This window comes from Dermacentor andersoni, unplaced genomic scaffold, assembly GCF_023375885.2.
Source record: "Dermacentor andersoni unplaced genomic scaffold, qqDerAnde1_hic_scaffold ctg00000041.1, whole genome shotgun sequence".
NCBI classification, from domain to species: domain Eukaryota; kingdom Metazoa; phylum Arthropoda; class Arachnida; order Ixodida; family Ixodidae; genus Dermacentor; species Dermacentor andersoni.
The window spans coordinates 389,182-400,469 of NW_027314754.1; the positions used below are offsets into that span (position 1 = coordinate 389,182).

Genomic DNA, 11,288 nt, shown 5'->3' on the forward strand with positions numbered 1-11,288 from the left:
CACACACCTGAATTCACCCAAGAACGATTGCATTCCCTCGACCCCTCTATGCAACTGCGGCTGTTGCCAGGGCTTCTACGAAATGAAGAAACAATGCTGTGCCGCTTACGCTTGGGCGTCGCATTCACCAATGCATATACGTTTTTGATTGGAATGACTGATAGCGCCGACTGCAATGCCTGCGGTGCCGAGGAAACTATAGAACATCTACTGTGCTACTGCCCATCTTTTCAAAACGAAAGACATGACCTCTGCACAGCTCTCAACCAGCTAGATAGAACACCGTTCACCTTGAAGAAGATCTTGGGACCATGGCCTCGCATATCGCAGCTACAAAAGGCTACAAAAGCTCTGCTGCGATATCTGAAGGCAACTGGATTGAGTCAGCGTCTGTGATCCGAACTGAGTGACCGAACGATATACCCAGTAGACTTTCTCTTCTTCTTTTAATCTTTCCGTCCCCTTTTCCCTTTCCCCAGTGTAGGGTAGCCAACCGGGCTCAGTCCTTGTTAACCTCCCTACCTTTCCTTTATCATTTGCTCTCTCTCTCTCTGCGTAAAGGAAACGCATAATCATGTATTGGAAGCGGTGAAACTATGGTACACTCTATCGTAAGGGTTGATACTAAGACGCCTAAATGTTATGCATGAGGAATGCGGTATTTCATTAGGTCCCATCGTACGATAAAACTGCAGTTTTCACGCGTGAGGTTATAAATTTAGGGAAGAAAAAAGCGTTGCGTTTTTAAACAGTAGTCTGTTTTGCCTCTCAATCACCGTCATGACTCTGTGGCATTATCGTCGTTGCAGTGCAATGTCATCGGTAGACGTTCTCCGCAATGATGAAGATCGGAGAATGCAGCACTTTAGGGGCTGTACAAATTCTTTCAGACCCCGATAATAATAATAATAATAATAATAATAATAATAATAATAATAATAATAATAATAATCTTATTATTATTATTATTATTAATTCGCTTGTCACTCTAACGGAAGTCACAGATGATCATGCGGCCTGGGTAAAACAGTCCAAACTTTATGCAGATAGTGTTTCTTTGCATTCCCTCTTGCCAAATGCTCCACAACAGCCCTTGTTTATGCAATTTTCAGCATAAGTATATGTCCTTTCTTTGCAGCGGACCGGTGTCGACCGCTGTTGAGGGACGGGACATTTGTAAACGCTGTCTACGTGAACGTAAGCAAAACCCTTGATGCCACTTCACTAAAAACTATGAATACGCCAAATACGTTGGAATAGATATATGAACTAGTGTTACAACTAACGTTATGCTCATTGTAATCACTGCTTGCATGTTGCTTTGACGTTTTTAAAGTCATAAAGCACATGTACGCTTTTCACAACAGTAGATCGGTTAAGTTGAGCCAGATATTCCTATGTGCGCGAGCAGTATTTCAAAGTGCATCGCCCTGCGCTCCCTCGAAAACAGGGTTTTCACAAAAAAGACAAGTTCCTGGTGACGCAGACGCCGTCCAGCAGGGATGTCGACGACTTCTGGAAATTGGTCGTCGAGTCGGGGACAAGGACTATCGTCACCCTGGACGTGTTTAGCGACGACGCTGATGTGGTGGGTGTTTGTGCACTTTACACAGAGGAGGCGCGCGAGCTTTTATTGGGGCGCCGCAGCAGCTAAGCGACTTGGCAGCGAAAGTGCACCGCGCTTATAACGAAAATGCAAGATGGTCTCGTGTGGTTCGAGGATATCCTTTAAATATAATATTAGGATAGTTTCACTGCCGGCCACTGCGAGAAAGTTGATTCCTGTTTAACTTCCACAGCGCATGACGAGCTACGTGCGTGCTTACTGTTTCTACTGCATCCGCTACCAGACCCACATGTGCGACTTAAACACAGATGGTGAAGTCGCAGCTCTCGCTGCTCTACAGGGTAGCGGGTAGTTAACTACTCTCACATTACGGAAACATAAAAAAAGAAGAAGAAAGAGGAACAGCGAGCGTACGTGTGAGAGGAAGAAAATGATGCTGACAATATTGAGAAGATGAACGTGCGTGTTTTAGGTGCTGCTATTGAGGTTGTATGACATGCTGGAAGCTGGACGAATGAACATATACATAAATCATGTAGCAGGAGCAGCAGCAGGTGGGTACGATCTAGCGTACGGCCAACCTTGAAGCGGTTACAGCCCATAGAAATTTAAGCCTCGTTTTATGCTCCTGGTTCCTTTTTTTTTTATTCGAGAACTGTGGCCACGCGCATAATATATGTCACACGCTGAAAAGAACTCGCGTCGTCTTCAGATCGGAGCTGGGACCGTGACATTGATAACGAACACTTCACCATGAAGCTAATGCTGCTGGTGGCAAAACAATGCATAATTGCGCAAAACCAGCTACAATACCGCGACTGAAAACCGCGGTTTGCTTCTCTGTGGCGCAATATGCCTCGGTGTTCGTATCGGACACTCTATGAGTGTCACAAGAGAGAGAGAGAGAGAGAGAGAAGGGAAGACAGAAAGGCAGGGAGGTTAACTAGACTGAGTCCAGTTTGCTACCCTACACGTGGGGAGGGGAATGGGGAGTGAAAGAGGGAGAGAGAGAACTTAGGTATAGGATGTCTACAGTCTGGCACTCAAGTCTGTTTCCCTCAGGTAGCGAAAAAGCGCTCGAACTGCTTTCTGGGCCATTGACCTATGAGGCCAGGCCCCCAAGATCTTCGCTTCCGTAAATGGCCTGTCATCCAGTCTATTTAAGGCACACTGGAGAGTCTCGCGTTGATTATCGAAGCGAGAACAGTGGCACAGAAGGTGACTGATAGTCTCTTCACACTTGCACTTCGCGCACATTGGTGAATCCGCCATTCCAATACGATAGCTGTAGGAGTTGGTGAATGCTACTCCTACCCACAGCCGACACAGCAGTGTTGCGTCACGTCGTGGAAGGTTCGCTGGTAATGTAAGTTTCAGTGATGGGTCGAGGCTGTGTAAACGACACTTAGAGTTCTGAGGTGTATGCCAGCAACCTAACGTGATTGTACGAGCGAGACTGCGAAGCTCTCTTGCAGCGTCGACTCTGGATAAAGGTATAAGGAGTGTCGGTGAGCCAGCCTGGGCTTCGGCCGAGCATGAACACATGAAGCCAACAGATAACAACGCTGCGAAAGGCATAGATGAAATTATGTGATGGTCTAAATTTAAATGCATAGAATAACAAGAAAAGCCCAATGCTAGTCTAATTCCCGTCGCATGTGGCCAAACATAGAAGATATTCCTGTCGCTGCTCGCGCTGACCCCGTAGTCAAAGTGACGGCTTCTAGAAAATTCTAGAAATAGAGGAATAAAAAGAAGACCAAGAAAGGATGAAACAAAATTTGAAAAGAGGATTCCATTTTCTGTGAAAATATTCAGTTTGTTAACTTTTTTCCTGATCTCTGGAGAACTTCGGCACAGATGATGCAGTGTGTTTACATCGCCTGCAGGTCAATGCCGCTAGGAGAAAAGCATCTGCGGGTCGTTTTCACTATAGTCCGCCTAAGCAAGTGTACTTACTCATAGTGGGACAACCTCCAGGACTTGCTAAGTTCGGCTGTGGTTCCGTACAAACGCAACCCCTTACTTTATTTGTTTCTGTGCGGCGCAGGTGCAATTTTGGCCAACAAGCGGCTCGGCCCGGTACGGCGACCACAGGGTGGAGTGCACAGAAAACCGAAATGCGAATGACATGACCGTGCGAGCCTTCAAAGTTACACCAAAGCACAAGGTACCAATCAGATGATTCGTGATGCGTCATGACTGAAATGGAAATGAGATGAATCGCAATATGGTACAACGATGGCCAATTACGTTACGAAGAAAAAAAAAACATGCATGAAATTTAAAGTGGTGCATACTATTTTACGGAAGTGTTAGAATTCTGTCATATTGGGCTTTTTAACGCTGCCAGCCAAACGTACAACGTTACAGTGAATTCATGTGCACGATAATAATTGCAGGATGTATTCACGGCCATGTTACTTTTACGTCACTAAGAGCAAAATTAAGAAACCTTTCGTGTAACTACCAAATGTACCAGCGCCCATGAGTTGAAAATCAGACGGTCAGTATAGAGTGCACCAGTTAACGCTAGCCAAAAAAAAAAAAAAAAAAAAAAAAAACTGGTGCAAGGTACATTTACATGACCTAAGGAGTTCGGTCGTCAGAGGTCTGACAACCGAACTACGTAGGTCTTGTAATTGTGTCTTCCACCGGGATTTACATTTTTCTTTCTTTGAAAAACTTGGTTGATATTAGTTGGGACATACGGTATAGTCAATTTACACTACATCAACGCGGAAACGAATAATAGTACCTTGTAAGCGGGCTGAACAGAGAGAGACGCTCAAAATTTTTTCTAATAGTTATAAGGCGATGGCTCACACTAACATTGCGAAGGTAATGGCGCCAAAATCGAGGGGGAACACTCACGAGAACATTTTTAGAACAGTATCGAGTGTTCCATTCGCACGACTGAAAGGCACTAGAGCATGACAAACAAGTTTCCTTGCTTCGCTTGCTTCCCTTTGAATATGTGTCGTGCTTCTTGTGTCCGCGCTGTCAAAATGTGGTGTCGGAAATTTCAGGAAATAAACGGCTCCTTAGCCATGAATGCAAAGCTACATGGTGAGACAGCATCTGTCTGCTCCCACTTCTCGCCTTCACAATTTCTCTGTTCAGTGTGTGCCGACTACTAATCCAGACGCCACTCTCGCTGCTTGCTGCTGCTGTTCATGCTGTGCAATTCCAGCTCTTCTCGCCACTGGTGAGTTTTAACGTGTCCGGTATTCCGGTATCGTTTGCGGATTACCGCGTGCGCGGAGGCGTAAACGCCAGCGGTCGGATTGGTGGCGCCACCTGGTAGTAGAGAGCTTGACTAGACAAACACCGAGCTATTATTGCAGTTACCAAGTGTATTTGCTTGTGCCGTAAATTTTCTGCAGCGGCGTTATTGCCGACGTGTTGCCTTATTAAATACTTTTTCCAACCAGACCTCTCGTTGAACATGATAACGTCTCCATATCACATGGTGGCTCGACGATGCGTCGCAAGGTGTCACTACCAGCGTCCCCAAACCCACTATTACGCAAACACTTTTGCCTACACCGGAATACCGGACCCGCTAACACTATCTGTTGTCGCTAAACCTCTGTTCCGCCTTCTTCATTCTTCTAAAGGCATGCTGTCCCGCTACAGCCAATGCTTCCGTTGCTGTGGGCTTGCTGCAGACGCTACTACGTTTGCAAATTAAGCCGACGCGGTTGTTCCGAAGATAAACGCTTTCGAAAATGTTTGGTACGTACTTTCTTGCACTGGTGTTTAAGGTGTCCAGTGTCTCTCGCAAAGGGCAAATTTGCTTTCGGTGAGCGGCGCGCAAAAGCATCGCTAGTCCATGGTCCAAATACATGTCGTAGCTCAAGGCATGAAAGCTTTAGAATTTATTCCGGCTGTAAGGCAAATGCATTCCCATTTGTTCTTATAAGTTTGCTAGTAGCTCTTCACGATCGGGGAAAATTTTCTTGTGTCTCACCCACTTCACGTGTCTGTCACACGATGCCACGAAAACTGCGAAAGTTCCCTATGTGAAATGAAGTGTGCACATTGGTTATGCATAATTAGGCTGTACAAAAGAAAAAGAACATCTCTCCGATTCTACGCCTTTTTCGCCATTAGTCCTCCGCTATTGGTCAACATTTTACGGGCCACACCCTCTTTGCCTTTCTTTCGCAGCACGCAAGAAAACCGCGAAAGTTCACCACTTAGAAGTGACGCACTAAAGATGCATTAGTATGCCGAACAAAATTGTATTTCTTTAGGAATAGCCGGAGACTGCCCCGAACCGAAAGGAAACAGAAGATGTCTGCCCGCCGATCATTCCGGCCTTAGCCACTCAGAGCTGCCGGAGATAATGATTTTTTTCTCTGCCTATAATTACAATTTTTGTGTGGTGGTATGACGTTGCGGAGCCCCTTCGGCACGCATACAACGTCGCTGTGCCAAGTATTCTTCCCTGAAAACCCGTTATAGCGGCATTTTTAGCTTTTCATTGCATTCCGCCGCGATTTTAGATCAGCAATCGCATGCTAAGAAAGGAGAAGCGGGCCAATCAAAGACCCCGGCGCCACTCACCTTACCCGGTCTTCCACATTTACTGCGCTGGCTCGATCTCACCGGAATGTCGCAGCAAACCCACCGGAACTTCTGGGCACTCTTCACCTCCTGTAAATCAATTAGATAAGAAAAGGCAGGCAATGTTATTTGCTTTGACAGCAAACAAAGGTGACTTCCTACACACAAGTAGAACGTTTTATTCGACTGTTAAGAGAGCCTGGCGAGCCATCTCCCAATGCTTATTGCATCGGCGGTTACTTAAATTTGACTTCAAGAGATCGGAATGGGCTAGTATTACGTTACGTGGCCCCTGTTCTTTCCAATATGAATTGGTTGCAACAGCAGATTTAGTGAACTACGTCGACCCGTACGTTGCACGCAAGGTACAGTGGAGATCGCATCCATTTAATTTCAAACGGGAATCATATTATAATGGCTTCTTTTGGCCACATATGATGTAGGCTTGCCTGATCACGCCTGCCAAGGCTACACGGTACGTGAGAGCTGCGCGAAGTGCAGTCTAGATTTCACAAGAGCTGGACGCGTAGCAAGGGTTCGGTGGGCAACATGCAACCGCAGCTGCTGCCATGCAAGTCCGAGACCCGCTGTATGTGAAATCGAACTGGGCTAGGGAGCAGAAGAAATCTATCGCAGATTAGCTGTCGCTCCTCATTTATCTGTGCGCCAGTTTGGAATTCATCGTCTCGAGGATGGTTAACTCATTAGGGAGAACGCACTGGCGCTTGATGTACTTGCGGAAGGATTTTACACAGCCACATCATTGTTTACGTCAACGATTACTCTTCAGGGTCCAGGGTTGTCTGGAGCGGTCACCGTGAGGCACTTTCACCGCAACACGTGGAATAGCGCGGAACAAATGGTCGACTTGGTGGACCACGTGGAACGTTGGCAGCAGCAGTCAGACGACAAGCTTATCATTGTACAGTGCAGGTAAGGGAGCGTGTCATATTGTTCCTTCTAGGGCCCAACCATCACACTGCATTTATTTATTTATTTGTGGGTACATGACATTACAGATGAAAGTAGTACAACCAAACATGATAAATCTAAACATGCTTTCGTGAGTCTCAGTATTGCGCAATAAAAGAGCTTCTAGATATGTAATCTTAGCTAACCATTCTCGAAAAGGTCTATTGTCATAGATTGCAACAATTTCTGCAGGAAGGTGGTTCCAATGTAGGGATGTGCATGGAATAAAACACGCACACACAAAAAAGATTTTTCGTGGTTCCAATCCCACTTTGTACTTATGATAGATGAAGTTTACATGAGCAGGAGGAGTAGTGTTTAATGGAGCGAAAGGAGGAGAGGTCGGCCTGGCCAGCGTGTCTCTAGCCTGCTACTCCTCACTGGGGTAAGAGGAAGTGGGAGATACAGGGAAGGTAATTATGATATGCTACATTCAGCTACTATATACATGTCCACTACGCGGAAACGCGTGTTAGACACAGTTCACGCAGGAGTAATCTTGTCCACAAAAACGTTATCGCGCAAATAGATTTCGCACTGTCTTCAAGTCTGGCAGGTCCTTGATACGGCTGTCTGAGCCGATCTCGCATAGACAGTTAAAGAGTGTTTTTATGGTGTGTTGTGCACGGTCAACGCTTCTCCGCGCGCCTAACATCTTTTCTTCCGAAAAGAGGCGGGAGTACAAGCAGATGAACATTGTCGTTATACAAGGAGGGGGAATAAAGGAAGCCAAGCATGCCTAAATAAGCGCCGAGCTGGATTTAAATGAAGGGTTGCCTGATATAAAAGACATCAAGGGCCGTTCTCTTGACTAGAACTGCAGCCTGCAGGAGCAAACTGTAACCATTACGAGTGTAAGCATATTATGTGAAACAGGACTCAAGGAGAAGGATATGTCTGTTGTCAAATTAACTGTGGGCATGTACAGTTCTCAGTGATTGAAACGCGACACTCGGGCAACATGGCGACCGGCGCTATTGTAGCGGCCCCGGTGAGCGCTGGGTGAGCGCTGGGTAAGTGCTGGGTAATCAGTGGAAAGCGGGTAAAGCGCAGTCAAAACGCATTGCAAGGGCTTTCGCTTTTATGTGATACAAGAATGCATCAACTCCGTGCCTCCAGTGGACACCGGTGGCGCAAGAAGTGGACCCTAAGCTATGCGCTCCGAGGGAGCATTACACGCATACAACGAACGAAATTTTAAGCCAAGGTAATCATGTGATAAAACAAATGAGTTTCGTTAGGGAAACATAAAAAATTGGCGGATGGAAAAGAACGTGGGCCTTAAGAAGAGTACCGCTGACCAGACAAAACACCACGAGTTCACAATTTCCTATCATCAATTATGAGGAACAAGCGTAATTCCAAAAGAGAGTGCCACGCATACAGCTCACCGTAAAAGAATTAAGTTATGTCGGCTGTTATTGGGAACGGTCGTTGAGATTATTGCTTTTTTTTTTGAGACAGGCTGTACAATAGGTGCCATTAGACCCCGCGTTTTTTTCCCGACGGCTCTACAGGAGTATAATGGGGAACCTAAGGCAAAAATTTTCTGAACAAGCGTCACAGCATGAGCAGGTGTCAGAACTTGCGAGATAATAGTTTTACCTGGCGAAATCTTTTTAAATAGTGACGGCCAGGGTAATCGGTAATACCGAAGTGAAGGTATACACACTGCAGGAAACATTTCGCTATAACCTTTGTGCCTAGCAATGAACACGTCGACGAACTGAGATGAAATGCACTGCTGTTAAAAAAAATATCGCTTCTTGCTTTGCATTTGTTTTACGATGAAGAACCTTTAAGTGGAACAAAAGTGCATTTCCCTAAAGATCTCGAGCAGTTATTTTGCAAAAGAAGTGCTACATCGCACAATTACTATAGCAAGCGTTAAACATAGAGTACACGCGGTCTTCATTTCTGCAATAACATGTCGACTGAAGTAGTTAACTATAGTTTTATCAGTGAAGTGTCGGTAATAATCTTATTGAATATCATCTCACACAGTTTGATGTCGCGAACAGTTCGGTTAGCAAAGAATGATGATTTGTGTCAAATAACGTGTATCTAATATCCTGAATCAGCCGTCGATGAAATGCCGTAAATTTACTCCGCTTACATAGCATCCGTACGGCTGCTTATACTAAGTCACCCAGTCAAACTCGCAGCTCTTCCGTCACACACGTCTTCGATTTACTGCTCCCCGCTTAATTTTACAAGTGTCTTTGTTAGATCAACCAGGGCTTATGGTTTGAAGTCAAGGTTAACGCATCGTGAAACTAGCGCCATGTTCTCGTTCCGCAGGAACGGCTGCTTCGCCAGCGGACTGTTCTGCTGCAGCTTGCTCGTTTTGGAGAAGCTGAAGGACGAGCAGGAAGTGGACGTGTTCTACGCGACGAGGATTGTTCGAGAAAACCGGCCGCAGCTCATCCTGGACAGCGTAAGACGTTCGTCGCGTCCATTGCGGCGTTGCCTGTGAAATATTTCACATGAACCAAACCCCGGGCCTTGGTGGCTATGACATTCAGCTGTCTAGCACGAGGTCGAAAGTTCCGAAACCGGCCTCTCGTCGCTGTCACATATTGTCAGGACCATGAATTTGCGGGAAATGTTCGCACTGTCGTTCAATCAATCGATCGATCGATCGATCGATCAATCAGTCGATCGATCATATGCTTACTTGAAACAATCAATCAATCATATGCGTACTTGAATCAATCAATCAATCAATCAATCATATGCGTACTTGAATCAATCATTCAATCAATCATATGCGTACTTGAATCAATCATTCAATCAATTTAGACGAAAGGTCATTTGTGACCAGCGATGAAATAGGAAATACGCAAAGTACGCAAGACGAAGATGATTAGCGATACAAGAGTGTCCGGCTAGCTCCTGCCTTTTCTTGTTAAATTATATGTTCTCTTTTATGTTGATGGTATTCCCTACGCACATACCGTGTGTTTGAAGTATAACAATAACCGCCAAAACAGCCACACACGCATCCACAAGCAAAAAACAAACGTCCCTGAGGACTATTATTATTGCAAACACTTCCTCAGCGGAAGAGATAGTTGCATGGAAACAAGAAACTAAAAAGGAGGATAGGCATAAAGCACCCCATCAACACAAGAGATGAAAAAGCTTGCTCGTACACTCTCCTTCCAAAAAGATTCCGCTAGTTTAGAATATTTGTTATGATCACCTCGCACAAATGTAACAATCCACTCCTCGTGTAAAACCCCGCACTAGGGAAATTTTAGGTATCAATAAATGTAAAATGGTCAGCGCCCTTTCTGTCTAGCAATTGTTGCTTATAAACAACTTGACGATTACGGCTACTCTCTCATTTTCAGGCTCCTTGCAGGACGTATAGTCACTATCGGTTACAAGTAGCGAGCACAGATCAAGTAATCAGAATCTGTCCTTGCAAAAGTGAGCCAAGAGCTCACTCGCATGTCTTCTTTTTTTTTTTCAGGACCAGTACAAGTTCTGCTACGACGTTGCTATGGCCTACCTCGAGTCCTTCGAGATGTACGCGAACTTCCGCCAGTGATAAAGTCTGTACAGACGTGTCACTAAGTAAAGGTTGTGTTTACAACACGTGTCATGCGTCACATTGAAAGCGCTGGCCTATACGATTATGGTCACAATCACCATCCGCCTCTCAAGTTCAGTGCGTGACGTAGGCGCGACCCCAGAAATCTTCATTTGGCCACGCCCTACGCCAACGTAGCCCAACCAATGGCCCTGTCACTATTCTAGTCTTGCTCTATCGCCCCCTACTATGCAGTTCCTTCTATTTGGTACCCCATTTCATTATTACAGCACCAGTTATCTGTTCTACGAACTACGTGACTTCCAGTGCCTGACTTTCTGAACTATTTCCTTGCTCCCTAACTGCAACACATTTCTAGTCTAAGAAATCGTTAAATTTGAATGCAGGTTTTCCGAAACACTGCCGGTCATTATTCACTCCGGCAATATTCTACGACGAACGCTAACCAGTATGTAACTTGATCACTGCATTTTTAGCGTTTACGAGCGTCAACTTTTTGGCGCGTTGGACAGTACTTAGAAACGATAATTTGACGGGAGATATCGTCAAATTCTTGTCCGTATGAAACAACGCAAAGCATTCGTGCTGCTCGAGGGCGCTCCATGAAAAAAATAACGA

At 45.4% G+C, this 11,288-nt stretch overlaps 1 protein-coding gene across 5 annotated transcripts in view; it reads left to right on the forward strand.

Annotated features, from left to right (window-relative positions):
- The window catches only part of LOC126517431 (receptor-type tyrosine-protein phosphatase kappa-like), a 38,406-nt gene extending 27,694 nt beyond the window's left edge, over positions 1-10,712 (forward strand). For 3 of the 5 annotated variants that reach the window (XM_050167151.3, XM_072285767.1, XM_072285766.1), the window contains 6 exons: positions 1,139-1,197; positions 1,451-1,588; positions 3,618-3,737; positions 6,930-7,072; positions 9,413-9,548; positions 10,590-10,712. In XM_050167151.3, the coding sequence (XP_050023108.3) occupies positions 1,139-1,197; positions 1,451-1,588; positions 3,618-3,737; positions 6,930-7,072; positions 9,413-9,548; positions 10,590-10,667 (674 nt within the window). In that variant the 3' untranslated portion in view covers positions 10,668-10,712. Of the gene's footprint in view, positions 1-1,138; positions 1,198-1,450; positions 1,589-3,617; positions 3,738-4,690; positions 5,155-5,187; positions 5,306-6,929; positions 7,073-9,412; positions 9,549-10,589 lie in introns of those variants that run through there. The other 2 variants (XM_072285764.1, XM_072285765.1) reach the window with 2 other exon arrangements.
- Positions 10,713-11,288: the final 576 nt, after the last annotated feature.